At 44.7% G+C, this 19291-nt stretch overlaps 1 protein-coding gene across 13 annotated transcripts in view; it reads right to left on the bottom strand.

Moving 5' to 3' along the window:
• Nucleotides 1-19291, bottom strand: part of nfasca (neurofascin homolog (chicken) a) — a 306806-nt gene that overhangs the window by 106168 nt on the left and 181347 nt on the right. For 9 of the 13 annotated variants that reach the window (XM_072563836.1, XM_072563841.1, XM_072563843.1 and 6 more), the window contains 4 exons: nt 12297-12493; nt 9459-9581; nt 6101-6271; nt 314-370 (listed from right to left, as the gene is read on the bottom strand). In XM_072563836.1, the coding sequence (XP_072419937.1) occupies nt 314-370; nt 6101-6271; nt 9459-9581; nt 12297-12493 (548 nt within the window). The remainder of the gene's footprint in view (nt 1-313; nt 371-6100; nt 6272-9458; nt 9582-12296; nt 12494-19291) is intronic. The other 4 variants (XM_072563844.1, XM_072563845.1, XM_072563846.1 and 1 more) reach the window with 1 other exon arrangement.

Raw genomic sequence — 19291 nt, 5'->3', positions numbered from 1 at the left:
CCTCCCCTCAATCCCTGCTGCACTCTGTGAACTTCTCCCCGGGGAATATATTACGCCGTTGTATAAATACCAAACCCAGAATCATTTCGGTCAGATATCAGATTGATTCAAGGTTGGTACATGAGCATAAAAGCATTTGTGGATCATTTTCATTTGTGGACTCAAAGAAATTACATAAAGACACCATATTCCTGAGATACAGCTGTCGGGGTTTCACTGCAATCTGGGACGTTAAGTTAATTCACAGCTCAGTTCAGTAAGGGATTAGAGGGGTTAAAATACATGAAGTTCTCTCGAAGGTGCTTTAACTCACCACCAGACAATTCAGTTTCATTCAGAATAGTTGACACAGATTCATAACTGGTATCCACTGTAATAAATAAAACAACATGAGCGTGCAAAACAAGGCAGGTTAACGGCAGGGGTGGGGAGAGGGAACCAAATGGAAATAAGGTGGCCCAGACAAGTTTCTGCAGGCACGTTATGAGGATGAGGGTCATGCAGGGTTAAAGGAGTGTATGGCAGAGTAGATAGTGGGTGTTGCAGACATAATGGTAGGAAGAATGGGCACAAGAGTGAAGGGGAAGTGGGGAGGAGAGGATAACAGTGAGAAGCATTTCAGGAATGGAAAAGTATTCAAGGGTGGCAGAGGATGGCGTCTGGTAAAGGAGGACAAGATATGAAGAGAAAGAAGTAAAAATGGATTGGAGAAAGCAACTGTTCAGCATTACTGATCAGTGAGCTGAATATCAAATACCAAAATACATGTCACATTGAAACGGAATAGGTTAGCGGCAATACTTCAGGACGTGTGATTAAAAACTCAAAACAGCAGCGTGACTGAGCCAGACTCTTGACAAAGAATTCAGTTTGACAATGAGGAACGCCATCCCAAACCTGACATGTTAGGTTGGCGGAGATGAGTCTTCAAGAGGTTTGAAGGGAAACTAACTTAGTGGGGGGAGTTTGAAGAAAACATCTCCCAAGAACACCCCAACACCAGCCCACCCTCCACCATGATGAACCTTTCCCTGATGCGACAAGTAATGTTTCACTTGGTCCAGCCTCCTACTAGTTCTAGACAAAAGGAAACCTCAATAAAAGCAAAACTCTTAAGAAAAAAATAATCTAAAGATACATAATAGAATGCAGACCTCCCAGTTACACAGTTGTCTCTTGACAAAGTTGGTTAGCAGACAATGTTCAGTATTTTGAGGATTGACAACGGGCAAATTGAACACTGAGTGTTTCAAATACTATCCATCACAATTTTCAGTTCTTCTGATTGATGCAAACTATCTCGGCATGTTTGTTATGCAGAGTTCCTGGTGATCTTCTGCCAAATCATTGTGGGAAAATGACTGAAGAAATTCCTGGACAGCTATGTTTTGACTGTGGAACAAGAAAGAGCCAACAATTGCTCAGCCTTTTGTAATTCACAACAACAAACTACATGGATGGGGTTGTATTTGCTGGAATCCCACACAATAATGTGAACAGAAAGTGTTCAAAATCTAAAGAACTGGACAGAGTTCAGTCCACTGAAAGCCTACTGTAAGGTGAATGGATTTCATTGTTCGAAATTCATATAATCAAACCAATGGAAAAGGATTTGGTGCATTTGTATTTTTTTGAATGGGGAAACAATGGAAAGTGGTTTAGCCATTGAAACGTAATGCAAAGAAAATGCAATGTGTGTATAAGGCTCCATGTTAAGAAGGATAAAAGCAAATTACTGCGGATGATGGAATCAGAAACCAAAACAGAAATGCTGGAAAATCTCAACAGGTCTGGCAGCATCTGTAACGAGAAAAAAGAGCTGACGTTTTGAGTCTAACTGACCCTTTGTCAAAGCTAATTTTTCTTTGAAGAAATGAAACTGTGAACCAGGACAGCTTTGAGTGAGAGTAAGTCAGTGCCGCTGGAGAGAGGTGTCGAGTGCTTTCATGTTGCTTTTAGGACAAAGGGTCAGTTAGGCTCAAAATGTCAGCTCTTTTCTCTCCTTACAGATGCTGCCAGACCTGCTGAGATTTTCCAGCATTTCTCTTTTGGTTCCATGTTAAGAAGTATTGTTTAGAAAACTAATTATGTTGCTTATACAATATTTATATTTCCATAACACCTTTAATGTGGTAAAACATCCCAAGGCACTTCATAAGAGGATTATAAAACAAAAATGATACTGAACCAGAACAGGAGAGTTTAGGTCCCATGACCAATAGTTGGGTAAAAGAAGCTGCTCCAAGGATGATGTAAAAGGAGGAAATTGAGAACGTGAGAGAAACAGGATTCTGTAGATTGGCAAAACCACCAATGGTGGAATGATTAAGATTGGGGGATGCTTAAGAGGCTAGAATAGGAAGAAGTAAGCTATTTCAAAGGGTTGTGGAACTGAAGAGATTACAGAGATAGGCAAAGGCAAAGCCAAGGAGGGATTTAACGACAAGTGTCAGGATTTTAGAATCAAGACTTTCATAACCAATGGCTCAGAAAACATGAGAGTGTTGATAGTGGTGTTGGGGAGAGGGTAGAGTGAGGCAGATAGGGATTGCTGCTAGCTAAGACACAGTCTACAACATTTTGAAATAAACTTGAGTTTAAGAAGGATGGAGTGTGGGAGGCCAGCTAAGAGTGGATTGGATCAGTTACGTTTAGGATCAACAAAGACAGGATGAAGATTTCAGCATCAGATGGACTGGGACACGTGGCTGAAGCTGAGCAATAATAAGGAATTGGAAGTAGTCTTAGTGATGATGATCCAGATATGGGGTCAGAGTTTATCTGAGGGTCAAAGACAATGGCTGTTTGAAAGAGTGTAGCAGACTGGATGACTAACTGGTGGCTAATGTCTCACACCAATAACACAAAATTAAATGGCGCCTCTTCATTTTCAAGCTTTTATTCTTTATAAAACAAAATCCATCATGTATTCTGATTGTGAGGCCTAGGCTGAAAGGACAGTGTATCATACTCAAACAGACCATACAAGTCCAACCATCAGACAATTATTATTTTGGGATTATTCACTGTCACTGCCATTCATTCCTTTAAATGAATAGGAAGTGAGATCCTACTGAGGTTTTGAACCAGATCTACACAAAACAAACATTCACTGACCACTGTGTTGCTGCATTGATAGCCTCGGATGACTTAGACCTATAGAACCTCCGCTCGACACCATGAATTGGAGAGACATTGCCCAGAATCTCAGGTGATCCGTTAGCTAAGTTGCGTCCATGAACTGTGCCACCTCAGCCGAAACATTTTCTTGAAAGCTTGGCAACTAATGGTTGACTGGGGTTGGCATGATAACACAGGGAGTAGGGCAGCTTCAGGTTAGTTCTCATGGTTGGCGATGTACCATCTGGGATACACCAGCTGCAACGGGACAACTGGATGGGAGCAGTGGGAATCTTTATGCTGTTACTGCGTGAGTCCATTTATGTTAGAATCAAGCCTAATGGAAAGGGGGTGTGTGGACCTTAGTGCTTTTTTCCTGAAATTTGAAATAATTCTTCCACCTACTCCTGAAATCTCTGCATCACACTTGGCGTATCGTTTCAAGAGTTCAATCTAAAATCTCCGGCCAAATAATCAATTCGCTCGTTGTCTGCTTGAACAGTTAGTGTAAGCATAACTGTTAATAACTGTGCTCCCATAAAGCTGACCCTGTCCCCAGAAATCCTGCAGGTCACTGAATCAGGGGACAGGAGTGGGAATCCAGGCAGATTTTGATTTCCCTCTTGACTAACCTGAGATTCACTGATAACACCCACAATTACCACCTTGATTGAGATCAGGCCGGTGGTCAGAACTGTGTCTTGGTCAGTGAGTGGCATTTTGTCCTTGAGAGCAATGGTCAGTCAGTGACCATTTTATCAGTCAGTGAGGGCATAATGTTGGATTGCCTAGTTTATTGTCAAGATTTTGCAGATTAATGGTACAACAATCATAAACTGACGCAGAAGAGATGGAGGCTATTCTGACCCATAGTCCTCAGCTTGTTGAAACAACTACCATTAGCCCCGGACAGTTCTCAGTAATCCTGTAAATCTTTCCCCCTTCAGGTGTTTATCCCATTCTCTTCTGAGCATTATCATTGATTTCATTTTCACCAGCACTTAAAGCAGTGGATTCCACATAATGCCCACTCACCACATAATCATGTTCTTCCTCATCACTATCTCTGGTTTTTGTGCCAACTTACTTCAATCTGTGTTCTTTACTCACCAAACCTTCTGCTTGTTGACAAATTCTACCTTGGAACATAGCAATAGGAGTAGGCTATTCAGCTCATTGAGTCGAGAGTGTGGTGCTGAAAAAGCACAGCAGGTCAGGCAGCATCTGAGGAGCAGGAGAATCCACTGCAGATTCTCCTGCTCCTCGGATGCTGCCTGACCTGCTGTGTTTTTCCAGCACCACACTCTCGACTCTGATCTCCAGCATCTGCAGTCCTCACTTTCTCCTATTTAGCTCACTGAGCCTGCTCCAACCTTCAGATAGATCACGACTGATCATCTACCTCAACACCACTCTCCCATACCATCTCCTGGCCCTTGATACCAACATTCTCTATCGCCGCCTCTCTTAAATAAGCTCAACGATTGAACTCGCTCAGTTCTCTAGTATTCACCACATTCTGACTGAAGAAATTTCTCCTCATCTCAGATTTATTTTGTTTCAATTACACAGTCATGGGTTAAGGGGTCCTACGGCTGCGCCACTATTTCTTTCCCAGAGAAGGTGGTGGTGAGCTAGCCTTCTTGAACCACTGCAGTCCACATGCTAAAGTGACACAATGATGGGAGTTTCAGGATTTGTACCAAGTGACACTGAAGGAACCACAATGTATTTCCAAATCAGGATGGCGTATGGTTTGGAGGGGAACTTGCAGATGGTCGCATTCCTAAGTATCTGCTTCCTTCATCACTCAAGGTGGAAGTGATCTACCCTAATCCTGAAATTACCTTCCTCTTGTTTAATCTAACAAAACCTTTCATGATCTTGAACACCTCTCTCAACTCTCATTATAACCGTACCTTCTCAATATGTAACTAGACAGGTGAAACTGTTCTCTCTCATAAAATGAAAAGGCACACATTTAAAGTGATTTGCAAAACGTGGGGGAAAGAAATTTTTTACCCAAGTGGTTAGGGTTTGAAACACACTGCAGAAGTGTGGTTGAGGCATGTTCATTGGAGCCATTCATGAGGGAATAAGGTATTCGCTGGTTAGAAACAATATGCAGAGATATGAGTGACAGAATGCTCATTTGGAGAGCCAATGGGGACAGGATGAATCGAATGGCCTCCTTCTGTACTTCTGTGACTCTGTGAACTTCCATGGTGTTCCAACATAATCGAGATTCCTCATGCCTGCTATCAATTTAGTAGAGCTCTAGGTGCCTTAGTAGCCTCACAGCACCAGGTACCCAGGTACAATTCCACCCTCAGGTGACTCTCTGTGTGGAGGTTGCACATCCTCCCTGTGTTTGTGTGAGCTTCCTCTGGGTGCTCCGGTTTCCTCCTACAGTCCAACGATGATTAGATGGATTGGCCATGCTAAATTGCCCATAGTGTAGGCTGGGTGGATTAGCCATGGGAAATGAAGGGTTACAGGGATTGGGTGGGATGGAGTGTTGGTGTGGACTTGATGGAGTGAATGGCTTGCTTCCACTCCGTAGGGATTCTATGAGCTCCTCTGCACCCTCCCTGACAAAGACATGAACCCTTTAAATCTGAGCATTCATGCAACATTGAAAATAATTTTACCTGATTTTGGTGTAGATTCCATCAGGAATGTTTTGGCTGTAATTATAAGCAGGATGTTCTATGGATGGGGAACTAGAGAATGGTTCACATTACCTGCTGAAAATATCCCCTCACGGTGCCCAAAATCCCTGACACCTTGTACCACACTGAGCTGCTGGGCATTGGGTTTCTTGGCATCACATTCTGCAAGTCAAACTCATCCTCAGAAAAGGTGAAAGATACATGATTAAACATTGATCCACAACTTCCTATCCTTTGGTGCCCAGTGAACAATATTGTGACTGAAAGCTGCGACAGGAGGAGGTCGAGGGTGGTCCTTTGATACTTACTGGTTATCACCTTGATGGTGATGGGGTTTTTCTGTTGAATGGTGTGTGTGAAGAGGAACCGGGCATTACAGATGTAGTCAAAGCGTGCATCACTACGCACCACGTTGGAGAAGTAGAGGTCTCCGTTCAGGCCCTGAGACACACGTTTATTCTGAGGGATCGATTCCATCACTAAAAAGAGACAAGAGATCTTAGCTCCAAGGACAATACTCCATCTCCTTACATTTTACATACCAATATAACTTTATCTTTGCCACCCAAATATTTATTACAGTCACAGAGACATACAGCACTGAAACAGACCCTTCGGTCCAACCAGTCCATGCCGAACATAATCCCAAACTAAACTAGTCCCACCTGCCTGCACTTGGCCCATATCCCTCCAAACCTTCCCTATTTGAGTACTTGTTCAAATTCTTTTAAATGTAACTGTAGCCACATCCACCACTTCCTCTGGAAGTTCATTCCACATACAAACTACTCTGTGTAAAAAAAAATTGCCCCCATGTCTTTTTAAAATCTTTCTCCTCTCACCTTAAAAATATGCCCCCTAGTTTTGAAATCCCCCACCCTAGGGAAAAGACACCTGCCATTCACCTTATCTATACCTCACATTTCTGTAATATAGTTATTCTCCCAGAAACTCCATGTGTACAGTTATGGCCCCACCATCTTCTCCCCACTCCAAGACCCATACAACACTATTGGGTGGAGTTGCCCAAGTGACTAAAACAATTAACGTTCTTTGATTTGTTTCTCATCATTCACTGTACACTCCTACTGCTGAAAGTTTCAAGCTTCATATCCTCCTGTGATACAGCATTCCCCATTGCAGGTTAGTTCAGACCCCCTCAGCACAGCTCCTTCCAACACATTCTGACACACAGACTAGAGTACCACACCATGTGATACATGGTCACTTTGGACTGCCACTCTAAAAGGGACACAGTACCACAGAAGATCAGGCAACATCCGATGAGCAGGAAGATCAATGTTTCAGGCAAAAGCCTTTTATCGGAACAGTGTGCTTTTCCAGCACCACTCTAATCTTGACTCTAATCTCCAACTTCTGTAGTACCCACTTCTGCCAGTACCACAGAAGTTGGAAGCTGTGGATGCTTCTTTTAAAGGTGGCATTAACGGGAAAAAGGATGGCAGCAGTTTAAGGTTGTCAACTCCCTCATCCTGACTTGGTGAATATCCAGGCCACAGCATTCAATTGTTCAACTAAACTGAACTGTGTTTGGTTACGTCAGTCTGACAGCTCTTGTCCTTCTAGATTGAAGTGGTCGTGGGTATGGAAGGTGCTGTCTGAGGATCTTTGGTGAATTTCTGTAGTGCATCTTGTAGGTTGTCACTATGATTGAGACTGGGTGTCGACTCAGAACTGAAGCAAGCAGAGAAGCTTGATGTAGCATGAACACGTGTGCAGATAGTTTGTGAGTTGAGAGGTTTGTAACACATAAGTAGCTGCACAATTAGAAACGAGCATCTCTTTGACATTGAAAAATATAAAATATGCAGCAGGAACGGCAGGCAAAGCAACAGGAAGTAGGCAAAATAATCTAAGTCTCTAGCATTGAACACAATCGGAGTGAATTGACATTAAACGTGCTGCCGGCTCAATATGGTATAGAACAAGGATGATGATACACAATGAGCACCTTTCACACCACTGACAATGACAAACTACTGTTTTTTATTTTATTCATTTGAGGGACATGGGTGTCGCTGGTTGGTCAGCATTTATTGTCCATCCCCAGTTGCCCCTTGAGAAGGTGGTGATGAGCTGCCTTCTTGAACTGCTGCAGTCCACCTGCTGTGGGTTGATCCACAAAGCTGTTAGAGAGGAAATTCCAGGATTTTGACCCAGTGACAGGGAAGGAACGGTGATATATTTCCAAGTCAGGCTGGTGAGTGGCTTGGAGGGGAACTTGCAGGGGGTGATATTCCCATGTATCTGCTGCCCTTGTCCTTCTAGATTGAAATGGTCGTGGGTATGGAAGGTGCTGTCTGAGGATCTTTGGTGAATTCCTGTAGTGCATCTTGTAGGTTGTACACACTGCTGCTACTGACCGTCAGTGGTGGAGGGTGTGGATGCTTGTGGATGTGAATATTGTCTTAAAGGAGGCAGAGAGCTTAACCTGACCCACTGAACCCTGAAAACCCAAGATTATTGACCGAGTAAACAGACTGCTACATAATGCTCATGTTCATTACTGGTTGATGTATGTTTGATTGTAATGGCCTGTTGTTCATTAATTGAGCTATTTATAAACAACCTATTCAGAGATGCTATTACACACCTCTGCAGACGCTGGGATCTGAAGCTGGACCTACTGGCTCAGAGAAAAGAACACTACCACTGCATCAGATGATCTCTCTTGTTTATTAGTTTGTTTTTATATATACAGATGTGCTCTTGCACACAACTGCATGCGTCCTTCTTTCCCATGACCAAATCACCGTGGTTTAATTTTCATCTATTACCCACCACCAGTAAATTACTCATGTTTTCAATTGATTAAATTACATGCAAATCCCAACAAGGACAATGCAGACCACCAATGGTGAGAGAGAGGTAGGGAGCTCAATCATAATGGAGTCGGAAGAGGAAATAACATGCATTGTTATGGCACCTTTCTGTTCTACATAGTTTCCCAATCAACCTGTGTAGAGATGTTATGACACACCTCTGGAGTAGGTAGAACTAAAGCCCAGCCATCCTGGCTTAGAGGTAGAGATACTACCTTTGTGCCACAAGAGCCCTCTTACCTTCACTTGTTCTCTTTCGTAAAGAAGCATCAGTCCTCCTCATACCAAAGCCACCTTTTTTTCCAGCAGGATTCCATTCAATATCTCCTGCTATCCTTTCGCTCCCCCCCCACCCCCACACCCCAAGCAAACTGCTCAGATCCTTTGCTCTTTCTCTGTGAGATATTTTCTAATCAACCCATTCAGAGAAGTTATTCAACTTGAACCCAGGACTCCTGGCCTTGGGTTAGGGACACTACCACTGCTCCCCATTCATTGCCCTGTGTGATTGTGCTCAATTGGATGGACCCAAAGGGTCAACCGACTGACTCCACACACCTGAAGGCAGAAGATTCCAGAAGGCATTCCCTGAACCATCTGCAAGCTCAAAGATGTTAACAGTTCTGCAAACAAACTTCAATGAACCAGACTCATCTTTGCATCTCTCCAAGAAAAATCAGAAAGAAGTGATAGATACAGCGACCTGGTTGAGAACTGGTGTCAACATCACAAATGTTAATGTGGATATGCAATAGCATTGATCCCAAGGAGTTAAACTTTCACAGCACTTCAAAGCCCCAAGCAACTATATAGCTAAACTTACTGCTGTCCATCCAGAAGATGACAGGAGGGGGAAGTCCAGCAGGAGGTTGACATGGAAGAATCAAGGGTGCTCCTTCCTGTACCTGGAAAGGGTCTAAGACCTCCTTACGCCACAGGGGTGCCTCTACAGGTCAGGTAGCACACAGAGAGACAGAGAGAGGGATTGTCAGTGATAGCACGTCACACCGAGTTCAGATACATCCAGGAACAAACAGCAGCAGCTCTAAACAAACTTGGAGCCTTTGTTAGGATTCAAACACCTCTAGGTAGACAACTATGGGGAGAGAAAGCAGCAAAGGGGAAAGGAGACCAATTTTAAACACCATTGAAGGGAACATTTACTGGAGGGAGGGAAATTGGTAATAAAAATGGACCATAAAATCCTGACAGTGCCTGTGGAGATTGAAATAACGGGCTGGATTCATGGAGACATTGTGGGTTTTGTTCTCCAGTTTCAGAGCCTCCCATTGCCTCAATAAGGGACATTTTACTATGCTGTCTACCACTCGGGCACTTCACTGGACGGTGTCGAGTCTTTCCCAGGATCGAGGACCCACAGGTGTGCAAGGTACACCCGCACTGAGAGCTGCTGGCCAATCAAAGGCTTCGTTGCACTGGCCAGTATTATCAAGGGGTTCCCAAGACATTAGGGGAGGGGGTGGGTGAGGGATTTGGGGAGGGGCCAACTGCAAAGGCAAGAAGTATCTCTCAGTGAAACTCCTTGCAGATGCTGGGTCCCTCAGTCAAGTGTGGAGTGCGTTCGCTCAAGTGGAACATCCACTTCTGAGCCAACAGGAGACCCATTTACCACCTCACAGATATCTGCCTGTCCTGCTGCATTACTATCAGCAGCAATGCTATGGACTCCAAATGTAGGACTTCAGATGGTGAGCCAATGGGAGCAGCGAGCTGTCCCTGAGTCTCCTGCTAATGATTCAATCCCAGTGGAGGCAGGGTCCCTACTGCCCACCCCTATGGAATCCCTACAGTGCAGCGGGAGGCCACTCTGTCCATACCAACCCTGTGAAGGGCATTCTATCCAACCTACTCTATAACCCTGCATTTCCCATGGCTATTCCACCTGACCTGCACATCTTTGGACTGTGAGAGGAAACTGGAGCACCCGGAGGAAACCCATGCAGACACGGAGAGAATGTGCAAACTCCACACAGACAGTCGCCCGAGGCTGAATGAACCCGGCTCCCTGGTGCTGTGAGGAAGCAGTGCTAACCACTGAGCCACCGTGCCAGCCCTTGCCTGATTAAATGGCCCTCACCACCCAATCCAGCAGAGGGAAGGGCATTAGATGACACCTCATGTTGGGGCCAATGGCATTGCATCAGAACTAGGAAAGATTTGAAATGGTACAGGTTTTGAAGAAATGCGGGAAATGCAATCCACCATATTCTCTCCTTATTTGAGACTCCCAGCCTCCATGGAAACTCAGGCCCCATTGTCTTTTCTCTTTGTTGAGTTGGAGACTTGAAACAAGCCCTGGCCAAACCAGTGGGCCAGATGTGGGCCTTGAGGGGTCTTTAAAAGAGATAAAAGACTTGCCTTTCCAGAGAGTCATTCATTCCCAAAGAGCATTACAACTAACATAACAGTTCTGAAGTAGAGATAGTGTTGATAATATAGGAAATGTGACAAACAACTCACACAAAGCAAGTTCCCACAGCAATGTGAAAATGGCCAGATCATCTGCTTCAATGAGGCTGACTGAGGAATAAGTATTAACTTGGACATTGGGTAGATATAACTCACCTACATTTATTTGAAATAATGCCACAGATCTTCACATTTCATGGAAGCTGGGGAAGTGGGACAGGTTTAAGAAGAGAGCTCCAGGAGGTTCAGAAAAGAGTAATTAATTCTGTGGGATCTAGTCAGTTTAAGGAAAAGGACAAACTAGAGGAGTTTGTCAAGATCTGGTCAGGAGCATTCAGAGATTTGTAGACAAGGCAAAAGATTTCAAATTTGGTTTCAGGGAGACAATGAAGGATTGGGATGATGGGCAAGGTGTCGACCATGGACTTGAGTTCTAAGTCATTGAGTCTCACATAAACAATGTGGGCAATACAACATGGTCTCATTCGATCATGCAAGCCCATGCAATGGCCCCCATTGGCAAGGACGACATCTACTGCCAATTCCCAGAATGCAACATGTTGGCCAGCCAATTTAGAGAGCAATTTGGTCAGAGATTGGAGTGTCACATGGATGTGAATGGGCAAGGCTTCTAGATTTCTTCAATGGAAAGGTCTCACATGTTCACAGTATGTAGGTGGTCACTGGAAAGTTCATCATTTATTGCCCGTTCCTAATTGCCACTTGAACAGATTGGCTTGCTAGTCCACGAGTCAACCACATTGTTGTGGGTCTGGAGACATACACTGTATCAGTCAGATCAGGTAAGGAAGGCAGATTTCCTAACATACAGTGAACCAGGTGAAATTTACAATAGCCAAATAGCAGTTTAATGGTTATCATTTACTGTGACTAGCTTTTTAGTTTCATCGTTATTCGTAAAATTTAATATTTTATTTTTAAATTCCAGCTGCTCCTATGATGGGATTTGAACCCCTCCCCATCCAGAGCATTAAGCCTGGAGTTTTGGATTGCTGGACGGGGTAGTCTCACCGTGATACATTGCTCTCCCCCGCTCATTCTGACTGGGGCTTGATCATTATTTCTTAATTCAAACTGGCAAACATCCAAAGTGAGATCAAACTTCACCTTCTCTGGATTCTGAATCCAGAACCATCACCAAAACAAAGTCCTACCCCGATATGTTCCGTGTAAAAGAGAGTTGCTAATCAAATGTTCAGATTGATCTTACTGGAGACTCGAAGGAATATTTTGTGGGAGAGTGCAGTTCCATAGTCATTTCTGGCTGAGCACTGGTATTCCCCCTCATAGTCCTCCGCCCGGCCGCTGTAACGGAAGTCCATTGTGAGGGTGCCTGACCGCGATCGCATCGACACTCTGGAATCTTTTGCAACATTGAAGAACTTCCCATTGCGAGTCCACGAGAAGCTGTGGAGACACAGTCAGCCATCACACCATTGAACCAAGTCATCATTGCATTCCCCATCCTGTTGGGAAGTGCTCAGGTCAAAATCCCAGGTCCTCATTTCACCGGGCTGATCAACCCCTGAGGACCACTCTAAACATGGAGAGATTCCTCCAAGTGCAGGTGCTGACACATGTCTAAAGGCCTGACTGCAGAAACATGAACTTTCCCCAAGGAAAGGGCTGCCTCACAGCGCCAGAGACCCGGGTTCAATTCCCACCTCAGGCGACTGTCTGTGTGTTTCCTCCCACAGTCCAAAAAATGTGCAGGTTAGGTGAATTGGCCATGCTAAAATTGCCCATAGTATTAGGTGAAGGGGTAAATGTAGGGGAATGGGTCTGGGTGGGTTGCTCTTTGGAGAGTCGGTGTGGACTTGTTGGGCCGAAGTGCCTGTGTCCACACTGTAAGTAATCTAATCTAATCTAATCTAAGTCCTTTTATGAACATACATGTGGAAATTTAGGCCATTCATTTCCTCAAGCTTGCACTGCCATTCAATGGATCATGACTGATCTGCTTGTGTTTTGAATTCCAAATTCCCATCTCACAGCCAATGACCATTGATTAATTTTGTGATGTATGGACCTCCAAGATCCATGTGTGACAGTATCTTCCAGAACCGGAATCCCAATCAATGTGCACTGAACCGAGCAATGGGAGGGGTGCTGGCTGAAGGGTTAACTATCTTTAGTATATCTTCAGGGTTGCTTTATTTCTCTTTGGGGAAGAGCTGGGAGGTGATGGGATGATTCCTGGGTTGATTATCAGCCTAACAAGCCACTTCGGGATAGTGAGTACACGGTTTAAATTTCTTTTAGTTCCGGTTTTTCTTCAGTTCCTGGACACAGTCGGAGAGGTCACGAGGTCGCACATTTGGGTGGTTGCTTTACCTGAAACACTACTCGGGTAGTGACTCCCTCCCATCCTCCTCCTCTAGATTCTCTATAGTGTGGAAACAGGCCCTTCAGCCCAACAAGTCCACACCAACCTTCCAAAGGTTAACCCACCCAGACCCATTTCCCCCTGATTAATGCACCTAACACCATGGGCAACCTAGCATGGCCTGACCTGCACATCTTTGGATTGTGGGAGGAAACAGGAGCATCCGGAGGAAACCCACGCAGACACGGGGAGAATGTGCAAATTCCACACAGTCACCCGAAGCTGGAATTGAACCTGAGAGACAGCAGTGCTAACCACTGAGCCAGCGCGCCGCTCCAACCAAAAGAAAGTTCTGTGCGGCAGTTGGTAAGGTGACAAGTGTTTTCTTTCGTGTTTCATTTGTTTTTTTTTTCCCAGCAGTCTATTTGGGAATTTAAAATAGTGGGAATGGAGGTTAGGGTTGTTGAATGTTCCTCCTGCAGTGTGTGGGAGGTAAGGGTCACCACTAGTGTCCCTGCTGACTTCATTTGTGGTAGTGCACCCAACTCCAGCTCCCCGAGAACCATGATAGGGAACTGGAGCTGGAGCTGGATGAACTTTGGATCATTCGGGAGGTGGAGGGGGTTATTGAGAGGAGGTACAGGGAGGTAGTCACTCCACAGCCATGTGAAGAAGGTAGATGGGTTACTGTCAAGGGTAGGAAAGGGAACTGGCAGGCAGTGCAGGGATCCCCTGTGGTGTCTCTCCTCAACAACAAGTATACCATTTTCGATACTGTTCAGGGGGACGACTTACCAGGGGTAAGCCATGGGGTACAGGGCTCTGGCGCAGAGTCTGTCCCTGTTGCTCAGAAGGGAAAGGCGAAGAGGAACAGAGCAGTAGTCAGTGGGGACTCCATAGTTAGGGGGACAGAGAGGAGGTTCTGTGGGAACGAGAGAGATTCACAGTTGGTATGTTGCCTCCCAGGTGCCAGGGTTCATGATGTCTCTGATTGTTTTGTTGGGATCTTTGAGGGGGAGGGGGAGCAGGCCCAAGTTGTGGTCCACATAGGCACCAACGACACAGGCGGGAAGAAAGGTGGGGATCTAAGGCAGAAATTCTGGGAGCTGGGGGGGGAGGATTAGAGTGAGGACAAACAGAGTTGTTATCTTTGGTTTGTTGCCCGTGTCATGTGCTAGGGAAGCGAGGAACAGGGAGAGAGCGGAGCTGAACATGTGGCTGCAGGAATGGTGCAGGAGGGAGGGTTTTGGATTCTTGGATAATTGGAGCTCTTTCTGGGGAAGGTGGGACCTCTACAAACAGGATGGTCTTCACCTGAACCAGAAGGGTACCAATATCCTGGAGCGGAATTTGCTAATGCTCTTTGGCAGAGGAGGGTGGGGGGTGTTAAACTAGTGCAGCAGGAGGATGGGAACCTGAATTGTAGTTCCAGTGTACAGGAGGTTGAGGGTAGTGAGGTCAGGGATAGGTTTACAAGGTCGTGAGAGGGCACTGGCAATCATTATGTTGGTTTGGAATGTGTGTACTTCAAAGCCGGAATAAGGTGGGTGAACTTGCAGCATGGGTTGGTACCTGGGATTTCGATGTTGTGGCCATTTCGGAGACATGGCTCGAGGAGGGACAGGAACGGTCGTTGCAGGTTCTGGGATTTAGATGTTTCAGTAAGAACAGAGAGGATGGTAAAAGAGGGGGAAGTGTGGCATTGTTAATCAAAGGTGGTATTACAACAGCTGAGAGAATGTTTTAGGACTCATCCACTGAGGTAGTTTGGGCTGAGGTTAGAAACAGGAAAGGAGAGATCACCCTGTTGGGAGTTTTCTATAGGCCTCCAAATTGTTCCAGGGATGTAGAGGATAGGATAGCAAAGATGATTCTCATTGGAGTGAGAGTAACAGGGTAGTTGTTATAGGGGACTTTAACTTCCCCAATATTGACTGGGAATACTATTGTTCAAGTAGTTTAGATGGGTCAGTTTTTGTTCAATGTGTGCAGGAGGGTTTTCTGACAGAGTATGTAGACAGGCCAATAAGGGGCAATGCCACACTGAATTTGGTACTGGGGAATGAACCCAGCCAGGTGTTAGATTTGGAGGTAGCTGGGCACTTTGGTGATAATGACCATTGTTTACAATAGCAATGTGCAGGGATAGGTATATACTGCAGGGAAAGAGGTATAACTGGGGGAAAGGCAATTACGATGTGATTAGGCAAGATTTCAGATGCATAGGATGGGGAAGGAAACAGCAGGGGATGGGCACTCTTGAAATGTGGAGCTTATTCAAGGAACAGCTACTGGGTCCTTGATAAGTATATACCTATCAGGCAGGGAGGCATTAGTCAAGAGAGGGAGCCATTATTTACATAAGAAGTTGAAGCTTTTGTCAAGAGGAAGAGGAAGGCTTATGTGAGGATGAGGCATGAAGGCTAGTTAGGGGGCTTGAGAGTTATAGGTTAGCCAGAAAAGATCTGAAGAGAGAATTAAGAAGAGCCAGGAAGGGACATGAGAAGTTGTTGGTGGATAAGATCAAGGAAAACCCTAAGGCACATAGGTATATCAGGAATCAAAGAATGACTAGAGTACGATTAGGGGCAATCATAGATAGTGGTGGGAAGTTGTGTGTGGAGCCTGAGGACATGGGGAAGTGCTTAATGAATACTTTTCATCAGTATTCACATTGGAAAAGGGCAATGGTAGTGAGAATATGGAGATACAGGCTAGAAGACTGATGGAATTGAGGTTGACAAAGGGGACGTTTTAGCAATTTTGGAAGATTTGAAAATAAATAAGACCCCTGGGCTGGATGGAATTTATCCTCGGATTCTCTGGGAAGCCAGGGAGGACATTGCAGAGTCTTTGGCTTTGATCTTTATATCATTATTGTCCACAGGAATAGTGCCAGAAGAGTGGAGGATAGCAAATGTTGTCCCCTTGTTCAAGAAGGGGAGTAGAGACAACCCTGGTAATTATAAACCAGTGAGCCTTACTTCGGTGGTGGGTAAAGTGTTGGAAAAGGTTATGAGAGATAGGATTTATAATCATTTAGAAAGGAATAATTTGATTAGGGATAGTCAACACGGTTTTGTGAAAGGTAGGTTGTGCCTCACAAATCTTATTGAGTTCTTCGAGGAGGTGACAAAACAGGTGGATGAAGGTAAAGCGGTTGACATGGTGCATATGGACTTCAGTAAAGTGTTTGATAAGGTTCCACATGGTGGGCCTATTGCACAAAATAAGGAGTTTTGGGATTGAAGGTGATTTAGCAGTTTGGATCCGCAATTGGCGAGCAGAAAGAAGACAAAGGGTGGTGGTTGATGGGAAATGTTCATCCAGGAGCTCAGTTACCAGTGGTGTGCTGCAAGGATCTGTTTTGGGGACACTGCTGTTTGTCATTTATATAAATGATCTGGAGGCGGGTGAAGAAGGATGGGTTAGTAAATTTGCAGATGTCACGAAGGCAGGCAGAGTTGTAGATAGTGCCGAAGGATATTGTGGGTTACAGAGGGACATATATAAGATGCAGAGCTGGGCTGAGAAGTGGCCAATGGAGCTTAATGCAGAAAAGTATGATGTAGTTCATTTTGGAAGATGTAACAGGAATGCAGAGTACTGGGCTAATGGTAAAATTCTTGACAATGTAGATGAACAGAGAGATCTCGGTGTCCAGATGCATAAATACCTGAAAGTTGCCACCCAGGTTCAGAGGGTTGTTAAGAAGGCATATAGTGTGTTGGCATTTATTGATTGCGTTTTGGAGTCACAAGGTCATGCTTCAGCTGTACAAGACACTGGTAAGGCTGCACTTGGAGTATTGTGTGCAGTTCTGGTCATTGCATTATAGGAAGGATGTGGAAGCTTTGGAAAAGGTTCAGAGGAGATTTACTGGGATGTCGCCTGGTATAGAAGGAAACTCTTACGAGGAAAGGCTGAGGGAACCAAGGCTGTTTTTGTTGGAGAGAAGAAGGTTGAGAGGTGACTTAATCAAGACATATAAGATAATCAGAGGTTTAGATAGGGTGGACAGGGAGAGCCTTTTTCCTCAGATGGTGAAGGCTAACATGAGGCGACGTAGTTTTAAATTGAGGGGTGATAGATTTAGGACAGATATCAGGGTAGTTTCTTTACTCAGGGGCATGGAACTGCCTGCCGGCAACAGTAGTAGACTCACCAACATTAAAGGGATTTAAATGTGCACTGGACATGCATATGGATAATAATGGACTGGTATATGTTAGATGGGCATCAAATTAATTTCTCAGGTCAGCGCAACATCGAGGGCCAAAGGGCCTGTACTGCACTGTAATGTTCTATGTTCTATTGTGAATTCTGTTTGGTAAGGACTTGAATCTGGAGCATCTGGCCCAGAGGTAGGGATTCTACCCACTGCACCAGAAGAGATGCTGCAACCACAACTATTTACAATTGATAGGAATGATTTGGAAGAAAGAGGCCAATGCACTGTAGCCAAGCGGAAAGGTAAGTTGCTTGAGGGATACGACCAGTTTCCAGAGAGAACTGAAAGAACTGCGGATGCTGTAAATCAGAACCAAAAGCAAAAATTGCCAGAAAAGCTCAGCAGGTCTGGCAGCATCCGTGGAAAGAAATCAGAGTTAATGTTTCAGGTCCCCTGACCCTTCGTCAGGTTCTGAAATGCTAACTCTGTTTTCTCTTGTGTTACTCCAGACATGGCCTCACCAACACCATATATGGTTGCAGTAAGACTTCCCTACTCTTACACTCCAATTCCCTTGAAATGTGGGCCAACATTCCATTATTCTTCCCTTTAAAAGAAAATATATCATTTCATTGGAGGCAGTTCAGAGAAGGCTCATTAAGATGATCCCCAGTATGGAGTCATTGTCATATGAGCAAATGCTAAACAGGTTGGGTCTCTACTCACTGGAATTTAAAAGAATGAGAGGTGATCTCTTTGAAACCTATTGGACTCTTAATGGGCTTGACAGAGGAAATACTGAGTGGATGCTTCCCCTAATGGGAGAGCCTAGGACCAGAGGGCATAGTCTCAAAGGGGCACCAAGACTGAGATGAGAAGGAATTTCTTCTCTCAGAGAGTTGAGAGTCTTTGGAACACATTGCTACAGAGAGTCCTGGGATAGAGTCCTTGTGTATTTTAAGGCTGAGGTAGATAGATTCTTGATGAGTAGGGGAATCAAGGGTGATGGGGAAAATGTAGGAAAGTGGGCATGAGGAAAGTCAGATCAGCTAAGATCCTATAGAATGGCACAGCAGGATCAAGGGGCCGAATGGCCTACTCTTATGTTTATTTCTGATGGTCTTATGGAAGGTCAGTAACTCAAGGACTCAGATTTACAGGGGCAAAAGAGTGAGAGAGGCATGATGGGGTGTTTTTTTGAGCATAGTGAATTGTTGGTCTGGATTGGACACACTGTAAGGTGATGGAAAAGGATTATGAACAGGAACAGGATAAGTACTTGAAAAGGAAATAATTTTCCAGTGTACGGTGAAAGACAAGGGGAGTGGTACTGATTGATTCAAAAAGCCACCAGGGACACAAGGGGATGAATGGCCCTTTCAGCTGTTTTATTGAGGTGGAGTCAATATCCTCTCCACATCGTCTTCTCTTGGATATTTAGTGGAAATTCTGTTTACATTGACAAGTCAGGTTTCCAATTCGGCGATTCCCCTAAATAAAAACTGAAAGAACTGCAGATGCTGCGAATCAGAAACAAAAACAGAAGTTGCTGGAAAAGCTCAGCAGGTCTGGCAGCATCTGAAAGAAATCACAGTTAACATTTCAGGTCCAGTGATCCTTCCTCAGAACAAACCTGAAATGTTAACTCTGATTTCTCTCCACAGATGCTGCTAGACCTGCTGAGCTTTTCCAGCAATTTCTGTTTGTG

Source organism: Chiloscyllium punctatum, chromosome 45, assembly GCF_047496795.1.
Source record: "Chiloscyllium punctatum isolate Juve2018m chromosome 45, sChiPun1.3, whole genome shotgun sequence".
Classification (NCBI taxonomy): Eukaryota; Metazoa; Chordata; class Chondrichthyes; order Orectolobiformes; family Hemiscylliidae; genus Chiloscyllium; species Chiloscyllium punctatum.
Note: the sequence above shows the minus strand (reverse complement) of the source record. Positions and strands in the feature narration are given on the sequence as shown.